Here is a 24,845-nt window from a genome sequence, read left to right as displayed (position 1 = left end):
TCCCTTCTTCAGGGAACGAGGGTTACATACGTAACCGAGACGTTCCCTATCAGTTGGTCACTCCGAGTCACGTCGGTGACCGACGAATTGGGATCCCTACCAAAGGGCCACGGGTACTGCCCCTTCCAGTGTCCTGTGGAAGCCTCCTGAGCCCCTATTTTTTGGCGCAGGTCAGGGCTACCGCAGAAGACCAGCTACTGCTGCCATGGCACTACCCACTCAGTAAGACTGGATAACACTGGGAAAACGTACCCGTTCCAGTTGGAACCGGACGCTACGGAAGCTCGCCCTTCCCGCAGGAGGTTCGGAGCAATTACACATATGATCAACCTTAGGCGCATATGGAGAATTAGAGGAAATTGTACCTCATGGAGATTGGCAGAAGACCTGCCGGGGAAACACGGGCTCTCAGGCTATACCGTGGACTATACACATATGGGGTCCAAAAGGCCTTTCATATGGAACCCAGCCCTCTACCGGTTCTCATGGATTCAGCGAGTGAGGGCCTGGCGTCAGATGCTCCGCCACATCTGACTGCCGAGGGGACGGAGGAACTCGACAGGGTCTACAGTACGGACTCTCTGGAGCAGTTTTAGCAAGCCGACCCGAAAACGGAACCTCTCAGTGCTTCTACCCGTTTGAGGTGAGAACACAGGAGGAAACCGGTTCCACACGAAGGCTATAGAACCTAGCGAACGTGTTAGGGGTCGCCCAGCCCGCAGCTCTACAAATATCTGCCAGCGAGGCGCCACGAGCCAAAGCCCAGGAGGATGCAACAGCTCTAGTAGAGTGAGCTCTCAACCTGAACGGGCAGGGCACACCCTGTACCTGATAAGCCAGGGTGATGGCGTCCACTATCCAGTGGGCCATCCTCTGCTTGGAGACGGCCTTCCCCTTCTGTCGGCCTCCGTGACAGACAAAGAGCTGGTCTGAGGTCCTGAAGCTTTGTGTCCTGTCAACGTAGCATCTTAGCGCTCGGATGGGACAAAGCAAAGCAAGGGCTGGGTCTGCCTCCTCCGAGGGCAGCGCTTGCAGGCTCACCACCTGGTCCCTGAAGGGAGTAGTGGGAACCTTGGGCACGTAGCCAGGCCGGGGCCTCAGGATTACCTGGGAGTCAGCCGGCCCGAACTCTAGGCACGAATCGTCGACCGAAAATGCGTGCAGGTCCCCTACCCTCTTGATGGAGACCAATGCAAGCAGGAGCAGAGTCTTCATTGAAAGAAACTGCAGCTCAACTGACTGCAAAGGCTCAAATGGGGCCTGCTGTAGTGCTTTGAGCACTAGAGACAGGTCCCAAGAGGGTATAGAGGGGGGCCGTGGAGGATTTAACCTTCTTGCCCCCCTAAAGAACCTGATGACCAAGTCATGCTTACCCACCGACTTCCCTTCCGCGGGGTCATGGTTGGCAGCAATCGCAGCCACATAGACTTTAAGGGTGGAGGGAGACAGCCTTCGCTCCAACCCCTGCTGCAAAAAGGAAAGCACGACTCTGATCGGGCACTTTCGGGGGTTTTCTCGGTGAGAAGAACACCACTCGACGAACAGGTTCCATTTCAAGGCGTAGGCCTGTCTCGTGGATGGCGCTCTAGCCGAAGTGATGGTGTCAACTACCCCTTGGGGTAGGTCACCTAGAACCTCCGTGTCCCGTCCAGGGACCAGACATGTAGCTTCCAGAGGTCTGGACGCGGGTGCCATAAGGTGCCCCGTCTCTGATTCAGTAGATCCTTCCTCAGAGGAATCTGCCAAGGAGGGGCTGTCACGAGGAGCATTAGTTCTGAGAACCAAGTCCGAGTGGGCCAGTACGGCGCCACGAGCAGGACCTGCTCCTCGTCCTCCCTGATCTTGCATATTGTTTGTGCGAGAAGGCTCACTGGGGGAAACGCATACTTGCGAAGGCCCCGCGGCCAGCTGTGTGCCAGTGCATCCGTGCCGAGTGTTCCCTCGGTCAGGGAGTAAAACATCTGGCAATGAGAGGTTTCTAGAGACGCAAACAGGTCTACCTGAGCGGGTCCGAAACGTCTCCAAATCAGCTGGACCGTCTGGGGATGGAGTCTCCACTCTCCGGGGAGCGCAGCTCGTGACAGCTCGTCGGCTGCCCGGTTGAGCAAGCCCGGAATATGAATGGCACGAAGCAACCTCAGATGCTTCTGACTCCAGAGGAGGAGGTGGCGGGCGAGTCGCGACATGCGACGGGAGCGCAGACCACCTTGTCGGTTGATGTACGCAACGGTCGCAGTGTTGTCCGTGCGGACCAGTACGTGTTTGCCTCGTAACCGCCTTCTGAGACGGATCAAGGCCAGACGTACCGCTAGCAACTCTAGGCAATTGATGTGCCAGTGCAGTTGGGGGCCCGTCCAAACCCCCGACACCGCAAGCCCGTCGAACGTGGCACCCCAGCCGGTGGTGGAGGCATCCGTGAAAATCACAGCATGCCTGGAGACCTGTTCCAGGGGCACTCCTGCCCGCAGAAACGAAAGATCTGACCACGGGGTGAGGGTTCGGCGGCAGGCCGGTGTGACTTGGACCCGGTGAGTGCCGCGCTGCCACGCCCACCTCGGGACTCGGCCATGGAGCCAGTGTTGAAGCGGCCTCATATGAAGCAGCCCCAGCGGCGTGACTGCCGCTGCAGCTGCCATATGCCCCAGGAGCCTCTGAAATTGTTTCAGTGGGGCCGCTGTCCTGCTCTTGAACGCATTCAAGCAGTTCAACACCGACTGAGCACGTTCCTGCGTGAGGCGTGCTGTCTGACTGACCGAATCCAACTCCATACCGAGAAAAGAGATCCTCTGCATCGGGGAGAGTTTGCTCTTTTCCCAGTTGACCCGAAGGCCCAACTGGCTGAGGTGTGAGAGCACCAAATCCCTGTGTTCGCACAACTGGTCCTGAGACTGAGCCAGTATGAGCCAGTCGTCGAGGTAGTTGAGAATACGAATGCCCTGTTCTCTCATGGGAACTAGGGCTGCCTCCGCAACTTTCGTGAATACACGGGGCGACAGGGACAGCCCGAAGGGCAGGACCTTGTACTGATATGCCCGTCCTTCGAACGCAAACCGCAGGAATGGCCTGTGGCGCGGAAGGATCGACACATGGAAGTACGCGTCCTTCAGGTCGATCGCTGCAAACCAATCTCGGGGACGGACGCACCCGAAGATGCGTTTCTGCGTGAGCATCTTGAACGGAAGCTTGTGAAGAGCCCGGTTCAAGAGACGCAGATCCAAGATCGGTCTCAACCCACCGCCTTTCTTGGGTACAATGAAGTAGGGGCTGTAAAACCCCGACCTCATATCGGCTGGAGGGACCGGCTCTATCGCATCCTTCGCCAGTAGGAATGCGATCTCTGCGCGCAAGACAGGAGCATCTAACGCTTTCACTGAAGTGAAGTGGACGCCCCTGAACTTGGGAGGACGCTGGGCGAACTGAATCGCATAGCCGAGTCTGATGGTCTGGCGGAGCCAACGAGACAGACTGGGAAGCCCTAACCAGGCCCCCAGAAACCGTACAAGTGGCACCAGCGGAACCACTGACGTACCCGCGGCGGGGCAGCGAGGAGAAACGCAGGGACCGTGCTCGGCGTCTCTTTGCCGGTCCGAAGCAGGGTCAGCGTGTGTGGAACACCAACCTGCGTTTTGGCAGAGGGTGCGTGGGTAGTACGGTTGACCGCACTCCCGAACCGCCCACAGCTGCTCACTGGCGAGAGAGGTGGGATAGTGTGAATCAAGACTGCCTCGTCCACAACTCCCCGTCCCCTCGGGGGACCCAGAGATAGAGGAAACTGCTCTTTTGTCGAGTTTTTGGGTGCCACTGACCGAGAGGTCAGTGGCGGGGAAAAAAGAAACAAAAGATTCTCCGCCCGGCCCTCCTCCGGGGGAGGGAGTGGTGCGTTCACCATCTCCCGAAGAGCAACCCCCCCCATCTCTGGGTCGCCCGTCTCAGGGCCGCTTGATCTTACGCTTGCCACCAGGTTTGGCGGGGGCCTGGACGGGCGGGGCGGCTGCCCTGCGGCCGGCTCCACGGCGCTGCTTAGCTGGAGGCTGCTGCGTTTGCTGCGCGGGAGCGGGGGCGGCGGCAGGCGGCCGCCCTCGGCGACGAGCAGGCTGAGGCGCTGCCACCGGTGGCCGGGTGGAGGCAGCAGCTGCACGCCGGGGCAGGATGTGCCTGATGGCCTCAGTCTGTCTCTGTGCAGCGGAGAACTGCTGGGCAAAGTTCTCCACTGTGTCGCCGAAAAGGCCGGCCTGGGACACAGGGGCGTTCAAGAACTGTCTCTTTTCCGCATCCCTCATGTCCGCCAGACACAGCCAGAGATGGCGCTCCTGGACCACCATAGTGGACATCGCACGGCCCAGAGACCGCGCCGTAACCTTCGTCGCCCGTAGCGCGAGGTCCGTGGCGGTACGAAGTTCTCTGAAAACTTCTGGGTCGTGACCACCCTCGTGCAGGTCTCTCAGTGCCTTAGCCTGATGAACCTGCAACAACGCCATAGCGTGTAAGGCGGAAGCAGCTTCACCACAAGCCGTATACTCACTGCCGGTCAGGGCCGACGAGTGCCTACAGGCCTGGGAGGGGAGCAATGGAACCCCACGCCAAGTGGTAGCAGTAGTCGGACACAATTGCATCGCAACTGACCGCTCCACCGGCGGGATGCCCATATACCCCCGCGCTACCCCACCATCCAGGGTGGTGAGGGAGGATGAACCACCAGACCGGTTTCGGGCAGTGAAAGGTGCCTTCCATGATCTAGTGAGCTCATCATGCACCTCCGGGAAGAAAGGCCCCGGGGTGGGGCCCTGAGAACCAGCGCGAGCCACCCCGAGAAACCAATCGTCCAACCTAGAGGGTTCGGGACGCGGTGGAGGATTCCACTCGAGCCCGACCCTTTCGGCGGCCCGGGCAAGCATAGCCACCATCTCTGGATCCGAATCTGGAACCGCTGACCGCCCAGAGGGTGGCAATGGTGCCGAATCATCACCTCCAGAGAGGTCAGACTCACCCTCCGACGCAGCGATTGACATCTGGTCGCTGAGGGGAGCACCAAAGGATACAGCTGGTACTCCATGAGAGGGTCCAGCATGCTCCCTTGGCAGCTTCACAGGCTGCGAAGTGCCGGTGGCAGGAAGAACCCCCCCCTGAGGGGAATTCCTCACTGTCACCGTCAGACCAGTCCGGCCACTGTCAGAGGTAGTGGTCCCCCGGCTGCCGCCAGGAGGAGCCCTAGATCTAGGCAGGGGCACGGGCACTCCGCCCCTTTGCAGGAAACGGAGCCTGGTCCGCAACTCCGCGACGGTCATCCTCCCGCAGTGAGAGCATGACTCGTCCACGAAAGCTGCCTCAGCGTGATCAAAGCCCACACACGAGAGGCAACGATCGTGACCTTCACCCGGCGCCAGGTAACGACCGCATCCAGAAACGCATGGGTGGAAAGGCATCTTGAAAAATACGCGTCTTTAAAAAGACGTTCCACCCGTGAATGCTCTTTTAGAGAAAAGCACTCTTTTAGTGTGCTGAAGCGCACAGGGGTGATGGCCGCTTGCAACACGATCAGAGGGTACTGCAATCCGATGTGTGCAACCCACTCGACAGAAGGAGACCACCGCCGCTGACGCGCCGTCACAGCAACACACTGACTTGCAGACACCTGTGAAGAGTTGGTCAGGAGCAGAACGAAGAACGCTCGGCTCCGAAGCGAAAAGCTGAATATGCGCTGCACCCGCTGCCTACTTATACTCACGCTGTGATTAGCGGCAGCTGGATGCAATAATCGCATGCCAATATCCATTGGCTTGTTTAGATACTCTCGTAGGGGATTGGTCTCTCTAAGCGAGATCCCAATTCGTCGGTCACCGACGTGACTCAGAGTGACCGACTGATAGGGAACCATGATTAGACTACCCAGTAAATACATATTCTTATTGTATAAGAGTAAAAGATGGAAAAAAACGTTTTGGATAACCTATTGCTTATATTTGGAAAATGAATAACGATGGTTTAGCACACTACGGAAAGCACAATAAAAAAATAAAAATAAAAAAAATTGTTGGATAAACAATGCAAAAAAAATATATATATATGTATATGTGTGTGTGTGTGTGTGTATGTATGTATATATATATATATATATATATATATATATATATATATATATATATATATATATATATATATATATATATATATATATATATATATATATATATATACACACACACACACATTCATATATATATATATATACATACATACATACATACACACACACACACACACACACACACACACACACACACACACACACACACACACACACACACACACACACACACACACAGTGCCCTCCACTAATACTGGCACCCTTGGTAAATATGAGCAAAGGCGGCTGTGAAAAATAAATCTGCATTGTTTTTCCTTTTTATCTTTCATTCAAAAAATTCCAATCTATTATTGAAGTAAAACTATTCAAAGTGGGGGGAATATCTCACTGTGAAATAAATGCTTTCTCTAGTTCATGTTGGCCACAATTATTGGCACCCAATTATTGCAACGTCCTTTTCCCAGGGTAACAGCTCTGATTTTTCTCCTATAATGCCTGAAGAGTTTGGAGAACACCTGATAAGAGACCAGAGACCATTTTCTTCATACAGAATCTCTCCAGATCCTTCAGATTCACAGCTCCATGTTAGTACTTCTTCTCTTCAGTACACTCCACTCGTTTTCTGTAGGGTTCAGGTCAGAGTACAGGGACAGCCATGGTAAAAGATTCATTTTGTGCTCAGTGACCCATTTTTGTGTTTATTTTGATGTTTGTTTTGGATTGTTGTCCTGGTGGAAGATCCAAACACGACCCATTAAAAGATTTCTAACAGAGGCAGTTAGGTTTTGATTTTTTATCTGTTGGTATTTGATAGAATCCATGATGCCATGCATCTGAACAAGATGTTCAGGACCTCTGGCAGAAAAACAGGCCCACAACATTAAAGATCCAGCAGTATATTTAACCGTGGACATGGGGTACTTTTTTTTTTTTATCCCTGTTTGTACTAAACTCATCTGGTGGGTTTGCTGCCAAAAAGCTATTTTTTCAGTTTCATCTGACTATAGAAGCCAGTGCCATTTGAAGTTCCAGTCGTGTCTGACAACTGAATTTCCTGGAGTTTGTTTTTGGATGAGTGAGGAGAATTTTCCTTGAAACCCTCCCGAACAACATGTGGTGATGTAGGGGATGTTTGATAATTTTTTTTAGGTTTCTGACCTCAAGACTCAGCTAATCTCTACAATTCTCCAGCTGTGATCCTTGGAGAGTCTTTGGCTACTCAAACTCTCTTCCTCACCATGCATTAGGACGATATAGACACGTCCTCTTTCAGGCAGATATTTAACATCTTTAGTTGATTGGAACCTCTTAATTATTACCCTGATGGTGTAAATGGGGATTTTCAATGCTTTAACTTTTCTTACAGCCACTTTCTTTTTTGTGATGCTCAACAATCTTGTTCTGCACATCAGAATTATATTCTTAGGTTTTACTCCTTGTGATGGACGATTAAGGGAATTTGGCCTTTGTGTTCCTCATGTTTATAATCACAGGAGCAGGAAGTCATGGCTGGACAGTTTCATGCTCCTAGTCACCCTGGTGTGCTAAAAAAAATTAAATATGAATGGTAATATAATTCAGAAATATTTTACTCATAAGAATTTATAGGGGTGCCAATAATTGTGGCCAACATTCATTGGAGAAAAACATTTATTTCATCATGAGATTTTCTCCCCACTTTCAATTGTTTTACTTCAATGATAGGTTAGAATTTTGTTAATTTTGTTAAAAAATTCTTGAAATATATTTGATTTAGTTAACAGATAAACAAGGGGAAAAAACAGTGTGACACGTAACAACCTATATATGCTGAGTTTCAGTTAATTTTTGTGACAGGCTTAATTTGTTCACAGAAAGGAAACTCAAATGGTTTTGTTTTCATTTTGAGTGTACACAAATAAAAGCAGACCTTTTATACAGTGATGCATTATTAAGACAATAAGTGTTTAAAGTTGATTCTGCTGGTATAAGGAAGTGATCGCGTCACACGCACACAAAACACATCAGTTCCAGTATTGCTAAAGATGGTAAGTTACTTCATCAAAATAAAATACAAACATCAGCGTGCCCGCCTCTGTGTCACTGTTGGAACGCGACTGAAGTACAAAGCTTATAATTTACATAATAAATAATAGTTTAGCATTCAGATACGTTACATCACAAATATGGAAATATTATGGAATATTTGGATTTGTGCCGAATGAGAGAGGCAGTATACACGAGCACAAAGCTCCATTTCTCAAACAGTTGAGTGCACAAGCCTTTAAAGTATACTCCTTTTGTAGTCTATGTGAGAGATGCATTCAGAATCAGCACACGGTCACTGTTTAGTGGGCTTTATTTAGAAGCGTGCAACTCATGGCATTCGCTGTTCTTCTGCTGGCGGTTATCAAACAGCATTGCATTGCATCCCCAGACCATCACACTACAACCACCATGTTTGACTGTTGGTATGATGTTCTCTTAATGAAATCTTGTGTTGGTTTTATGCCAGATGTAACGGGACACACACCTTCCAAAAAGTTCAATTTTTTTTCTCATCAGTCCACAGAATATTTGTCTAAAAGTCAAGATATGTTTTGGCAAATGTTAGAAGAACCTTTTGTGTTCTTTTTGGTCAGCAGTGGCTTTTGCCTTGTAACTCTCCCATGGATGCCGTTTTTGCCCAGTCTCTTTCTTATTGTTGAATCATGAACACTGACCTTAACAGAGGCAAGTGAGGCCTGCAGTTCTTTAGATGCTGTTCTGTGTTCTTTTATGACCTCCTGGATGAGTCGTCGCTGCGCTCTTAGAGTAATTTTGGTAAGCCGGCCACTCCTGGGAAGGTTCACCACTGTTCCAAGTTTTCTCCATTTGTGGATAATGGCTCTGACCGTGGTCCTAAAGACTTAGAAATGGCTTTATAACCCTTTCCAGACTGATACATTTTGTATTTACTTGCATTATCTTCGTGTAATATAAAAATTAGTTTGATGATCTGAATCTTTTAAATGTGAAAAATATGCAAAAGAAAAAAAAAAAGGAAGGGGGAAAAAACCTTTTCACAGCACTGTGTATCTATTTATATGTATATATATAATTTGAACAAATGTAAAGGGATAGTACACCCAAAAATAAAATTTGTCATAATTAATTTACTATGAAATTGTTCTAAACCTGTAAGAAAAGCCACTTTATGGGCTTTTATGTGATCATTTAAATATGACCAAATAAATAATGCTAATACTCTAATATCCCCTCCTTTAATTTACAAACCAGTTGACCCTTCCCAAAACTGCCCTTCGTAGTTACTGTTTGCTATGTCTGACAAGCCATGCCGCTCTCACACTACACCTCATGTTCTCATGCAGTAAAAAAGGAGCAAAGAGGAAACCGAAAACACGCCGAGAGACCAGACAAAGCAAATTGTACATTTCTGGTATGAAACAAGGAATGAACTTTCAAATTGTTGCTTTTTTTAAAAGAAATTCAAACAATAAATACCGTTTTGTGGCTCTTTAATGTGTCGTGAAAGATCACTATATTGCCTCAGTTCAAGCGGTATGATCATCTTTTCATGATGATCGTGAAAAGGATCGATCATGAAAAGGAAAACGATCATTTTTTCATGTTTACTTAAAGCACCAAATAAACATGAATTAACATCTGAAGGTTTTTTTATTTCAACCGCAGAAAGGCATACTCAATACAAACTATTTTTCAAGTTTTAAGTCCACTGAAGTTAATCTACAGTGCATCCGGAAAGTATTCATAGTGCTTCACTTTTTCCACATTTTGTTATGTTACAGCCTTATGGTACTGCTGGTACTGCTGCGCGAGCTTGAGGTCTTGCTGTCCCAGCGTGCGCACACACACCCCCTTCTTTCTCTCTCTGTGTGTCTATTGCAGTCACTATTGCATATTCATTCCGTTGTCTGACAACAGAAACCGTGAAATATATCAATGAAAACAGTTTTATTGAGAATTTAGCTGCATCAAAATACAGTATGTGGGCACAGAGAGGCAAACAAATCTAATAATAAATGTACATTTTGCATGTTCAGAAGAAGTGAGCTGCCCTGTCATGCAAAAATGTAAACAGGTTTAAGTAAATTGCTCAGTGCAAAGAACGAGAAGTAATGGTTACCTGGAATTAATGTTTTCATGTGTCTAATAAACATGAACAAATTCTTTGAAAAACATCTATGACCTTTGAAACATGTCGAGTCTTCATGCTCTATGTTGACTATGGTTTCAATAATAATAAACATACATTTGCATAAAGCATCCATATTTGTCCATGCCCATGTAGATTAGTGTATTGAAAAGTATTAATTTAAGGTACATTTACAACAAATAAAAATGTGCGATTAAGTTGCGGTTAATCGCGAGTTAACTCATGACAATCATGTGATTAATCGCGTTTAATATGTTAATCGACTGACAGCCCTAATTTATTTTATTATTATTATTATTATTATTGTTTATTTTTATTTTTTAGTAATTTTGCAAAGTTTTCAAACTAATTTATTTTACGTTGTCATTTTGGGGTATGGTTTGTAGAATTGAGGAAAATTATGAATTTAATCCATTTTGGAATTAAGTTGTAACATAACAAAATGTGGAAAAAGTGAAGCGCTGTGAATACTTTCCGGATGCACTGTACTCTTCTGTCTGATTTGTGTGTCAGACTAAATGGCAGATTTGGTGTTATGATTGGTCAGATCGCCTGTCAATCAAGCTCTTTGCAAAGGGTCAATTGTTGTTTTCAATCAGTTCTGTTGAACTGTCCTCTTCAATGAATTAAAAAAAATTCATGTTTAATAAAAAATTATGTAGATAAATTCTGTTGTTAATGCAGGGTTTCTCAACCCTGTTCCTGTAAAAGCACACCACCACTACACACTCTACCCAATCAAACACACCTGATTCAACTCATGAACCTATTAGTGGAGACTTCAAGACCTGAAATGGATTGATCAAAAAGTGAGACATCCAAAATGTCTTGGTGTGCCTCCAGGTACAAGGTTGGGAAATACTGTATTAATATTCCATACATATAAATGAATACCTTTATTAGAAATACAATACATTTTCCAATATATTGTATTTCTTCAATTGTTAATGTACTTTTGAAAATTTCACCCAGCCCTACTGCAAAGTGTCACTCATAATCATGCAACACTGAAACTTTAATTAATGAGAAGACCATTTGAGTCATGTTCATCACCTCTAAGCCCATGCTCTCTTACTCTCAATGCTGTGCACAGATAGTGAGTGTGTGCTTGTCACTAACCCACACCCCCTGGTGTTTGCATGCAGTCATTGCATTCAGCAGATCCTTGAGGCTGTTCTCCACTGCCACCAGATGGGAGTGGTCCATCGCGACCTGAAGGTGAGTAGAGATGCAGAGGGTCTTAAACACCAAGTCCTACTTCTTTGTCCTCTTATACAGATCCAGTATCCTGTGTGGTCTTTACTAAGGGCTACAAATGTCTTATGATATTGCAATTCAAATAATTTAAGATTATACAAGTGCTTAGTAACATTTGAATTCTACGTTTGTCTTGGAGTTTGGAATCAAGTGTTCAGTGGTATAAATTAAAAAATGAAGTCTACACAGATTTAGGTGGGAATGGTGTTTTCTGTCCATCTTTAAACCAAATCCACCACAAGCTCTTGTCAGTGCTAATTTGCCAATCAAATGAGCCAGGTGCAACCAGGAGATTGTTTTCCCTCCTCTTATTATCTTCATAATTTGCATCAGCCTGAATTCTGCTAAGTGATTGGCTGCTGCCATACAGTTACCATGGTGAACAGACTTGCACCATAAAAAAGAACACAGAACAAAACAATAACAATAGACACAAAACAGTAAGTAATATATACTGTATATTTAAAAAAAAAAGTGTTTTGTGCAATATAAGCTATATTCTTCAAAAATGATACAGGTTTGTTACAAACAAACATAGCAATTTAGGGAAAAATATTCTCAGGTTGAAATATCAAAGTCTTGCATCCTTATATAGGCCTACATTTCTCTCCTGCTAGCAAAGTTTTGTGGAACAACATGAGTGTGTTGTTGGCATAGGCACAACAAAGCAACAAGTGATAAATTCTCTTCCATGTTAATCAGAGTTCTTTAATCTTTACCAGGCATGTCAAGGGACAAATTTGAATCAAACAGCATGCAGTTGAGGATGTAGCATTTCTCCTTCCCTGTTTAGGAATGTCACTTGAAAGCTTGTTAGCAAAAAAAAAAAGGTCTGCCTTACCTTGTTATGACTTGTACACCAATTTAAAGTATGAGCTATTACAGGTTTGCTTTCAGAAAGTCATATAATTGAATTTTATTGAAGTTATATATGTTTTATATAGAGCACCTGAAAAGATTTTGTTAACAGCCATTTACAAAAAGCAATATTGTATAATCATGAGGTCAAATTATTAGTCATGTAGGGCAGACCTTATGGAATGGGGAAGGTTTTACTATGCTAATATGTAGGGCAACAAAAGAACACTTGCAATAATGTACTACCAAATTCTTCTGTTCAAATTATCCTTAGGGGAATCATATATCTGCTCTCTAATCTACTCTATTTGTCATTATCTCTCTCTTGCGTGCACTTCTCTAACAAAGGACAACATCCAGCTATTCTTTATTTTATCTTGACACCTCTGTAATTAGCTTCCACAGGTTTCCTCCCTTACCTCAGGCATTTGATGCTGAAACTTGAGTATAATATAGCTTCTAACTCTGTAAAGAACAGCACTTCTTAACTGTGGTGTTTGCGAAAGTCAAGACTAGTTTCTAGTTTGCTAAGACTGGAAAGACCAGACACATAGAATTAAAATTCATCCTGGTCACCCACAACTGGTCCAATTACAAATATATTGTAGTAAAGGAGGTGCAATGGCTCTCAGGGGGGAGATGTGTTGGAGCAGGGTTGGAAATGAAGTTGCCCTCCAGGGGCTTGTGTGCTACAGTAGCTGAACAAATTTACAGTTGTAGGATTGGTTTCAAGTTGGCATAACCAAATCAATCTATTCAATCTTTGTTTGTACCATGACACTGATCCTCAACTTTATCTGTAAACTTTGATCTTGAGTTCACGAATAACTAGGCGCGAGTGTGCATGAAAGATGTTGCATCTCAGTTGGATATTTTCATCAGTAGCAAACAATTACGTGCCGTGAAACATAATGAAACTGCAAGAAAGTATTGTAAGAACGTTAGCATGATTCACTTCTTTCTTCTGCCAAAGATGAAGATATTGTTAGGAAAAATATGAAGAATTTAAACCCAGCAAGAATAAAAGAGTTAATTATAAAGCTTAATTTATATAGCTTATTTTTATTACATATTATCTGTATTTATATTCATTTAAACTATAAGCTTAATATTAATTTTTAAACTGCAATTGCTCGTGTAATGGACTGAGTATAATTTTATAATTAATATGTAAATCCTGAAATAATTATAATCATTACGATTTTGTCTTTAAGTCAATTGAAGTCAATATTATTTGTATAGCGCTTTTAACAATGCAAATTGTGTCAAAGCAGCTGTACATCGGCTTGATATAAAGCTGGGTGGCTTTATATCAGCTTTACAGTATTTAGCCGGGGAAATAGTTTGTTGAAATAGTGTCATTCTCCTCTGGCCAGACAAAATCAGCAGTTTAAATCTAGGCTAAAGCAGAATCAGATTATGCAAAGGACGCATCTGGTTCCTGTGGTCTTGTCCCGATGGTCTTCACTGGGGATCAGTCTCTGGGGCTCATCTAGGTGTCCTGGCTGTAGAGGCCATCTCTAGGTGCGGATTCATCATCTGGGCCCGTATTCACAAAACATTTTTAGGCTAAAAGCAGCTCCTAACTCGCCAATTTAGGAGAAAATCTTAAAAATAGTGGGCGTGTCAGTCCTAAGTTTAGGACTTCAAAATGTAAAGAGTATTTCACAAAGCGTTTTAGTGCTAAAACTAGGTCATAAATCTGTGAAACGTTTGGAGTAGTGACTCCTAAGTCACTAAGACCAACTCACAACTATCCTAAAATGGCTGTTGCTGGCAATCTGCCTCAGAATATAAACATTTTAGAAACATTTGACGATAATGAGCCTTTAATATTCTATCACTTTAAGGTTTGGAGGTTATCCCAACTCCAAATGTTCCTTTGATTATATCCTTTTCATTAACCAGTTGGGCAAGAAGTAAAAGATGTTCTTGTGTCCAGTTTGGTTTTCTTTTACGTTTGCATGTCTTACTATCAGCCATGATTATTCTACTCTGTTAATTAAAAGGTGGTTTATATGCATCCGCTACAAGAAGCATACATGTAAAAGACTGACAATTAGCTGAACATATATTTGTTTAATTAGTGACACTTAGCCTGCATGTTAAAAAACTTTATTTGAATGTGGAAATTAACATTATTTTTTAAACCTTATTTGGATATGGCAATATAATATTGTGCTCTACAATATTTCTATGAATAAATCGCTGACAGAGACCCCTCCCCTCTCCTATCAGCCAATCACTGTGTGCATAGTTAGTAAGCATGCTGACATGATCCATAGCAACAAGGTCAACCCCGCCCTTACTCTTAGCTTAAGACTTCTCTCTATTCCTTAGTAAAATTTTGTCTCAGCAGCTTTGTGAATAGGTTTTAAGAGAAAACTCTTAGCTAAAAACTTTTACTGCTATTTAGGAGAACTCTTAATGGTAGTGGTGTTTTGTGAATACGGGCCCAGGTGTTTTTGGAAGTGTTCCCGGTTCCGGTTGACCTAATTAATGCACCCTAACAATCCTTTAATGGATTTGAATTCTAGAAATGTGATTATGTGTAAGCCAGGTTAAAGAGATGGGTATTTAATCTAGATTTAAACTGACAGAGTGTGTCTGCTTCCCGAACAGTGTTAGGTAGATTGTTCCAGAGTTTGGATGCTAGATAGGAAAAGGATCTGCTGCCCGCAGTTGATTTTGATATTCTAGGTATTATCAAATGGCCAGAGTTTTGAGATCGCAGCGGAAGTGAAGGACTATAATGCGATAAGAGCTCACTCAAATACTGAGGTGCTAAACCATTCAGGGCCTTATGCAGTGTTGGCAGATCCGGGCTAATGTGGTCATACTTCCTGGTTCTAGTAAGAACTCTAGCTGCTGCATTTTGAACCAGCTGGAGTTTGTTTATTAAACGTGCAGAGCAACCACCCAATAAAGCATTACAATAATCTAGCCTCGAGGTCATGAATGCATGAATTAATGTTTCTGCATTTGACATTGAGAGCATAGGTCGTAATTTAGATCTATTTTTAAGATGGAAAAATGCAGTTTTACAAATGCTAGAAACATTTTTTTCGAAGGAAAGATTGCTATCAAAAAGTACGCCTAGGTTCCTAGCTGATGACTAAGAATTTACAGAGCAACCATCAAGTATTAGACAGTGATCTAGATTATTACATGCAAAAGTTTTTGGTCCAATAATTAACACCTCTGTTTTTTTTTCAGAATTTAGCAGTAAGAAATTGCTAGTCATCCAGTTTTTGATATCAACTATACATTCCGTTAGTTTTGCAAATTGGTAAGTTTTATCAGGTCGCGAAGAAATATAGAGCTGGGTATCATTAGCATAACAGTGAAATCTAACAACATGTTTCCTAATGATATCTCCCAAGGGTAACATGTAAAGCGCGAAATTTAAAAAGTTAAAGAAAAGTTCAAATTATTGAACCTAGTGACCTTTATTGTGCAGCAAGAGAAACTTGACTTTCTCAGTAAGAAGCCTTCGGTGTTATACACAGACGTGATGGACATGGGAATATCACCATGATAAAATGACATATTAGAGTTTAAATCAATACATGTAAATAAATATTTAAGAAATACACACCTGTGATATTGCCTTTTAAGTGTTTTATGTTGTTGAAAAAAATGGATAAGTTTAGGGTAGGATTGGGGTTAGGGTTGTTTGTAAGGTACGGAAAAGCAATGACTGCATGACAGTTTCAAGGCATAAAGTGAATGCTGAAACGACTAACTGCACCTGACAAACTAGCCTTATGTCCTTTGCTAATGTCCTGGTTGTACAATAATCACAAGAAAATGAGTTTTAAGTAAAGTTTTGACTTCTTTTTCTAGACTCCCCTGACATAAGAGTCCTAATCAAAGTATTGATTATTGGATATTCAGTTCTAAACTTAATAAAAAAAATTATAAAATAATTTTTATATAAAATATAAAACATATTAAATATTAAAAATATTAAATAAAATAAAAAACAATACAAATACTATAAATAATAGATGTATGTCAGTAATTGCATATTTTAATGAATGTATTACACGGCTCATATGAAAGGGGTTGTCTGAAATGTTCAGTACGTTTGTTTGAAATACCGTCTATGGTTTATTGGTTCATTAATAGTCTTTTCTTTCTTTCTTTCTTTCTTTCTTTCTCTTTCAACATTTATAACAAAAATGACATACACATAAATTGTCATGTACAGAGTTGAATATTATATAATTATTTCCTCCCGTCTTAATGGCTTATGCAGAGATTGCTAGTGACCTATTACATTTTATGTGCCAATTATCCTTGTTTAAAAGAATTGTAAATATCATTCACATGCATATTATAACATTTGAGAAATTCTGAAAAAAATCACTTGCACACAATGTTTTTTTTTTTTTTCTCCAGACATTTCAAATGCAGCACTTTTTGTTTCTAACAGTTACATCACAGTTACAACATTGTTGTTTGTGTGATTATTCATTTTTAAATGAGTTTTAAATTAACTGTTGTTGCTCAGTCAAAACATTGTTCAAGTCTGGTCACATGAAGTGCTGCATAACCCTGGAGGCTGTACTGATGTTTTCAGAAGTCTTGGTTCAAAATGTTTTATCAGAGCTTGTCTATTTAAATCATAATTTTAAATCCATTTTAGAAATCTAGGGAAAAAGTCATTCTCTTTCTTTTCCTAGTACATGGTATTCTTGTACATTTTCTTAAAATGGTCCATTTTGACCCAAGTCTTCGATGAGACATCAGGTATTTGAAGATGAGTGATGTCAATTGTTCTCTATAACACATAATTGGTATAAATTTTCTCAATATATTTTGAAGCTATTGTTTTGTCTGTTACCCAAAGCCGGAGAATCTTCTCTTGGCCAGCAAACTGAAGGGCGCAGCAGTGAAACTGGCAGATTTTGGGCTGGCTATCGAGGTACAGGGAGACCAACAAGCGTGGTTTGGTTAGTATTCACCAACTGGATTTACAGCACTGGTTTAAAAATATACTACTACTGTGATGACAAGTCAAAATGTGCAGTGACATAATCAGAGAATGTTAAAATGCTTATAATTTTTCCAATTAATATTGATATGGTTATACCTTTATTCTGAAATGTAAAAAAAGGTGACCCTAATCCACTTCTATTTAATATTCTTGTATCCCTGACGGTAATCAGCATATTCCAAATCTGCTTTTCTCTTCTGGTAGTGTTGACGATGCTGATCAAATTAAATCTAATTACATTATGCAAAATAGTTAGTTTTTTATGTTACTTTAGACTTTGATGTGCATATAACTCTAGGGAGAAAAGTGCTTTTTTTTTGTTTTTTTTTGTTTTACTGTCAAATTATGTATGATAAAGTATAATTTTAGAACTTTAATGACTTGTATCATTCAGACACTTCAAGACGTGTTAGTCATTAGTCATATATGCATAATCTAAATAGCTTTTGCTTCTTCGCTAAAAATCACTTTAATTACAGAACGGATGATGATGATTATTATTATTTAAATTTTTATTATTATTTATATTATTATTATTATTATTATTATCACTACGTTTTATGTGGGGATTGTGTTATTAGTCTTACTTTTGGACAAACCCTGATGGTGTTAGATTTAATTATAATGATCTCAAGGGCTTTACACTCAGCTCCAGTTTTCCTCTTTGGCTGCTCTCTCATTATGGGCTTTTTGCCTCTGGGGCTTGATGGGATGTCAGGGACTAAAGTTATTTTAGAATTAGGCTGCAATCCAAAGACAAAAATGCCTTAAGTAAAATCTTAATAGAGAATTTAGGGGGAGCTCATTTTGTAGACTGTTTAAAAAAAAAAAAAAAAAACTCTTGTTAGATTTAATTGAGGTCTGTGCTATATTTTGTAGGGTTTGCTGGAACTCCAGGTTATCTGTCTCCTGAGGTGCTGAGGAAGGAGCCTTATGGCAAACCAGTGGACATGTGGGCATGTGGTAGGTTGCTAATTACAAACATTATGTGGATATTTTCTGCTGCCAATTGTATTTCTGTACATAATGTGCATAACACAACTGATCCTTTGCTTTGTAATTGTTTTCACTAAATAATTATATCTGAATTGATGAAAGAAAATCAATAAATATACACGTACTGTATGTACATTAAGTACATTAGAGTTCAGTATATAATTATAAATGGATTGACAGTTGACAGTTGAATTATTCAGTTTAATTTTGTTGGCACAATGTGATCATAATAGGCCAGCTGTCTAAATAAAATACTTTTTCATCTGGTTTGCCGATTTAAAGCTTGCCATGAGTCTCTTGCAGTGAATATTTGATAAAGTGTGAAATGAAATCCAAAATAAAATGAGAGTGAATGAAATCATGAGTAACCAGTTAGCAAATTATGTTTCCTATACTTGTTGTAATAGAAAACTCAATGTAATTCTGTAATTTAATGAGCAAACAAAAAATCAGATAGGAAAAAAAGAGCTCTATTTGGATAGCCCGGTAAAATCACTCTTGAAAAATTACTCTCACAAACTTTAACGTACAAAGTATGTCTATCAATAAGTCTGATCATCATGATTAAAAATTTTTTTTATATATATATTCAGACTTTGTGACTATCTGCACCCCAAATGTCTTGTAGCCATTTAGAATTTACAAAATTTTAAAAGTACTTTCGCTTTGGGTGGTTAGTAGCAGTCTGTGTGTGGTCCATAGTCTCAGTATCAGGCTGGTATGGTCTATCTTTTATATAATATAATAAAATATATTAATACAATATACTTTATTATACCTTATACCTACATACATTTTTTTTTTTCTTGAATAGGTGTTATTCTGTATATCCTTCTTGTGGGTTACCCTCCTTTCTGGGATGAAGACCAACATCGACTTTACCAGCAGATCAAAGCTGGTGCATATGATGTAAGATTTCTTACACAGATATACAGCAGTGTTAATTTTGGCAGGCATTTTTGATTTAGTCTTAGTCTTTATCTTGAGACAAAAATGCTTAATAGTTTTAGTCACATTTTAGTCATTTGAGTCTTTCATAGTTTTAGTCTAGTTTTAGTAGACAAAAACTCATTGCATTTTTGTCAACTTTTAGTCATTACTTTTAGTCAAACTGCAGTTACCAACATTTATTTTGGTAGCTATTTTATATGTACAAAAAACAAAAATAGTCATCAATTCTTCTCTCTTTAGACCAAATCAATTAAGCTTCTGAGAAATTTGAATCAAGGATTGAATTTGGAAAAACTGGAATAAATTTAATTTTTTTTGGTAGAGATCCAAATTAAACAAATTTTTCAGATACAGTAGGTTTACTTAACAAGTATACATTTATTTAACATTTTTTGTTGGTTAACATTGATGACAGATTATTAGGAATGCTGGCCATTTAAGACGGAAGGTATGCATGTAATACTGACACACATTCAGTTTTCAACCACCTGTTTACGCTCATACGCTCCGTTTAAGCCATAACCGACTGTATTTGTGTGAGATACTCTGACTCTACACAATTGACATTTGCTATCGCTGTGTGTGTATTTGAGCGCTGAGAACTGAAGAAGTGGAGCGTGCGCAAGAGAGAGCACTTCTATCAGTGCGATTCCGCCTATCCCGCCTTCACTAACTTTAAGTTAATCGACAACGAATTGTGACTCCCGGGAAAAACAGGACATCTGGTCACCCAGACCCTAACCCTTCGGGTGCTGAGGCCATTGTTTCAGATCGCTAGTTCGCATTTTGGTAGCCTATCCGTCCACTGCGGCTGCCATACTGAGACTAGATATGCAAACGCCCCTTATTCAATGACAGAGACGCACATTTTGAAAGACAAGACAGTTAACTTAGCCTATGGGGTGTATTTTGAATGTCCGGTAGTCCTCAAATAAATTTTTTTGTTAACGAAGACGCGGCATAAATTTTGTCATAGTTTTTATCATCAGATATTAGTTTTAGCTCGCCAACTGGCTGCCGAGGTCTCTGTGGTTAATGCTAGCGTCTGTCTGTCTGTCTCTGCAGTCTTAGTCACAGAAAAAAGGTTTGTTGACGAATATGTTTCGTCTTCGTTGACGAAATTAACACTGATATACAGTATGTCATATATAACTTAACCATAACATACTTGATTCTTTAAGAAATTAGATTAGATTAGATTAGATTCAACTTTATTGTCATTGCACATGTAAGGTACAGGGCAACGAAATGCAGTTAGCATCTAACCAGAAGTGCAATAAGCAGAGGTACAGGATATACAGTGCCTACAATATGTTACATATGTACAGAATATACAGATAAGGCAGTAGTACTATGGACATAATTTAACATTTTTTAAATACTATCAGTATGATATACAGATGGGTGATATGAACATACTATACAGATGGATTGTACAGTAAATGTATGTACACTATGAGCAAAAACTATGAATATAATTACAAATGGATATGAATAAGCTATACATTAATAAATACTAGTGCAGTGAACATTGAAAGTGCATAGAAATAAAAATTTCTAGTGCATAGTACTCAGTGTGTGGATGTTTTTTTTTTTGTTTTTGTTTTTTAACCGATTTAATGATGGGGAGGGGTGAAGAGTTTGTGGTGGTGTGTGTGTGTGTGGGGGGGGGGGTATCATTGGGCAGAGTTTAGTAGGGAAACAGCTGTAGGGAAAAAGCTGTTCCTGAGTCTGCTTGTCCTTGATCGGAGGCTCCTGAAGCGCCTCCCAGAGGGCAGTAAGTTAAACAGTCTATGGTCAGGGTGAGAGGAGTCCTTAAGAATGCCGCGAGCTCGACGTAAACAGCGTTTTCTCTGGACGTCCTCAATGGCAGGAAGTGGTGTCCCTGTGATGCGTTGGGCGGTTTTCACCACCCTCTGCAGTGCCTTGCGGTCAGCAACTGTGCAGTTCCCATACCAGACTGTGATGCAGTTGGTCAGGATGCTTTCAATCGCACACCGGTAGAAGTTCACCAGGATGGTTGGAGACAGGTGGTTCTTCTTCAGTGTCCTAAGGAAGAAGAGGCGTTGGTGAGCCTTCTTGACTAGGCTGGATGTGTTGGTGGTCCAGGTCAGGTCCTCCGAGATGTGGGTTCCCAGGAACTTGAAGCTGGAGACACGTTCAACAACCATCCCGTTAATGTGGATGGGGTCATGCGTTCCACTTTTCTTCTTCCTGAAGTCCACCTTAAGTTCCTTTGTCTTGCTGGTGTTGAGGAGCAGGTTATTGTCAGCGCACCATGCAGCCAGGTGCTGTACCTCCTCCCTGTAGGCAGTCTCATCGTTGTCTCTGATGAGGCCAATCACTGTGGTGTCGTCAGCAAACTTGATGATGGAGTTGGATCCATGCACAGGCCTGCAGTCATGGGTGTAGAGGGAGTAGAGGAATGGGCTCAGCACACAGCCCTGTGGTACGCCGGTGTTGAGTGTGATGGTGGTGGAGCAGGTGTGGCCTGACCTAACATGCTGAGGTCTGTTGGTCAGAAAGTCCATAATCCAGCTGCAGAGGGAGGTGTTAACACCCAAGTCACCAAGTTTAGTGATCAGCTTGGAGGGAATGACGGTGTTGAATGCTGAGCTGAAATCAACAAACAACATCCGTGCATATGTGTTGTTATTATCCAGGTGTGTGAGTACCGAGTGCAGTACTGTGCATACTGCATCCTCAGTGCTCCTATTGCTATGGTAGGCAAATTGGTGTGGGTCCAGTGTGGGTGGGAGGCAGTTCTTGAGGTGTGCCAGGACCAGTCGCTCAAAGCACTTCATTACAATGGGTGTGAGTGCTACGGGGCGGTAGTCATTCAGGCACGTCGGGGAGGAGTGTTTCGGCACTGGCACAATGGATGTGGACTTAAAGCATGTTGGCACAGTTGCTTGGGTGAGGGACAGGTTGAAAATGTCTGTGAAGACTCCTGCGAGCTGCTCTGCACATATCCTGAGCACACGTCCAGGAATGCCGTCAGGGCCAGCAGCCTTGCATGCATTGATCCGGCTCAATGCTGTGCAGACATCTGTGGAGGTGAGTTTGAGGGTCTGATGGTCTCCTGAGAGTATGATCTTGGTGGCTGTCTCCTTGTTGTTATTCTCAATGCGAGCATAAAAGTCATTTAGCTCATCAAGGAAGGAGACGTCTGTGACCGTTGGAGTGGAGTTGCATGGCTTGTAGTCACTGATGACCTGGATGCCCTGCCACATGCGCCGGGGGTCAGAGTTGGAAAAATGCTCCTCTACCTTTAGCTTGTAGCAGTGCTTGGCCTTCTTGATGCCCCTCTTCAGGTTAGCCCTGGATATGCTGTAGGCCTGAGCGTCATCTGATCTGAAAGCAGTGTTGCGGGCTTTCAGCAGGAGCCGCACTTCCTTGTTCATCCATGGCTTCTGATTAGGGTACGTTGTGATCTGTTTCTCTGTTGTAACACTGTCAATGGAGGTATTGATGTAATCCAGTACAGAGGTGGTATATATGTCAATGTCCGTGTGAGAGCCACTGGCAGCCTGAGAAGCAAACATACTCCAGTCCGTGTGTTGAAACTTGTCCTGAAGTACAGACTCTGCTCCCATTGGCCACACTTTGATGGTCTTCACTGATGGCTTCACACGGTTGATGAGGGGTGAATACTTGGGGGTGAGAAACAAAGAAAGGTGATCAGACTGTCCCAGGTGGGGGAGGGGAGTCGCGATGTAAGCTCCTGCGATGTTTGTGTAAACATGATCCATAGTTTTTTCTCCTCTAGTGTGGCAGGAGACATGCTGATGGAATTTGGGGAGCACTGTCTTTAAGTTGGAGTGATTAAAATCACCCACAACAATAAATGCAGCTTCCGGGTGTACAGTCTGTTGTTTACTAATGGCCGCATGCAGTTCGTTCATAGCAAGCTTGGCATTAGCATCCGGGGGAATATAGGCTGCAGTTATGATGGTGGAAGTGAACTCCCGCGGCAGATAGAAAGGTCTACATTTAACCATGAGAAACTCTAGGTTAGGTGAGCAGTGTTTTCCAACAATGTCAGAGTTCGTACACCAAGCTTTGTTTACATAAATGCACAATCCTCCACCTCTGGTCTTGCCTGAGTCATCTGCCGTTCTATCTGCTCGGAGCGTGTAGCGTCCGGTTAGATCAATAGCATTATTTGGTATGTCGCTATGTAGCCATGTTTCAGTGAAAACCATGACATTGCAGTCCAAAAGTTTCTTACTATGGGTGATGCAAAGTCGTATTTCATCCATTTTGTTCACCAATGACCGCACATTAGCGAGGAAAATGCTGGGTAAAGAGAGCCGGTGCGGTGTTAGCTTTAGCTTAGCTCTTAGTCCTCCGCGCTTCCCCCGCCTTTGTTTACGATCTTGGCGCCGCCTGTGAGCACTTCTGCCCGGCCGAGCAGAGTGCGTAGCCTCGGGTGTTCTGGAGATCTCCGGGATGAGTCGATGATTGGTTATAAAACTGTTGGAAAAGTGCAGACCGATATCAAAAAGCTCCTGTCGGGTGTATGATGTTAAGGCAAAGCTGTTCAGTGAGAACAGACCCGAGATGAGCAGGAAAAATACTGCAAAATTGCAAATACTGGAGAGACGCTGAGCCTCGCGATGTGTTCGCGCCGCCATCTTGTCATCTTGTCAAGATGGCGGAATATGCTTAATTTATGCTTAAACTAGATATTGTCCTCATTCAACTATTTATCTATATTTGATACTCTCTGACAGTTAATAAAGAGAAAGCAACACAATAACTCAATGCAAATCATAACTTTGTGCAATTTATTTTGTGTTAGGCAAATCATACTTTTCCATCAGAGTGAAGGAGAAAGTAACAGAGAATAAGCAGTCCATTGGCTTCTGTCCAGCTTGGCTCAGATGCCCAGCTATTTAGTATATGTGGGTGAGACTAAATTATTTCCCTAAACGCCTTTCCATACATTGCCTCATCTGGCTTCTTTGGGCCTTATCTTCTGAAAGGCTCATGACATGCAGAATAGTACATTATATTGCTACAGCATCACTTTAGACAATTTTTTGGTTTTCAGTCCTGTTTCTGCACTGTACATTTTGTCTCTCTTATCCCACACACTCAGTTCAGTTCATGAAGCTCTTTCCAGGCAGATGATCTGAATCACAAGTGATTAAGATAGGAAACATACTGTGGCTCCCCAGATCCAGGAATGAAAACCACTGTTCAGTGTGGTATCAAAGCACAGCCTAAGGTCTGTTGAATCTGTGTGTGTGTGTGTGTGTGTGTTTGTGTGTGTGTGTGTGTGTGTGTGTGTGTGTGTGTGTGCGCTTTCTTTCCCTAGTTTCCCTCTCCTGAGTGGGACACAGTGACACCAGAGGCCAAAGATCTGATCAACAAGATGCTGACTATAAACCCTGCCAAACGCATCACAGCAGCTGAGGCCCTCAAACACCCCTGGATCTGTGTATGTCTACTCAAGTTCTCATACACACACAAGTTTGCTGTTCTATCTTAAAGGGGACGTAGATTGCATACATTTCAATGTTGTTTTTTTTATG

At 42.5% G+C, this 24,845-nt stretch overlaps 1 protein-coding gene across 3 annotated transcripts in view; it reads left to right on the top strand.

Annotated features, from left to right (window-relative positions):
• Window positions 1–24,845, top strand: part of LOC306875551 (calcium/calmodulin-dependent protein kinase type II delta 1 chain-like) — a 136,277-nt gene that overhangs the window by 63,377 nt on the left and 48,055 nt on the right. For all 3 annotated transcript variants that reach the window (XM_079426204.1, XM_079426203.1, XM_079426205.1), the window contains exons 6-10: window positions 11,387–11,459; window positions 17,212–17,314; window positions 18,238–18,321; window positions 19,169–19,263; window positions 24,629–24,751. In XM_079426204.1, coding sequence (XP_079282330.1) covers window positions 11,387–11,459; window positions 17,212–17,314; window positions 18,238–18,321; window positions 19,169–19,263; window positions 24,629–24,751 — 478 coding nt within the window. The remainder of the gene's footprint in view (window positions 1–11,386; window positions 11,460–17,211; window positions 17,315–18,237; window positions 18,322–19,168; window positions 19,264–24,628; window positions 24,752–24,845) is intronic.

This window comes from Barbus barbus, assembly GCF_936440315.1.
Source record: "Barbus barbus genome assembly, chromosome: 1".
Classification (NCBI taxonomy): Eukaryota; Metazoa; Chordata; class Actinopteri; order Cypriniformes; family Cyprinidae; genus Barbus; species Barbus barbus.
This window is presented reverse-complemented; position numbering and strand designations above follow the sequence as displayed.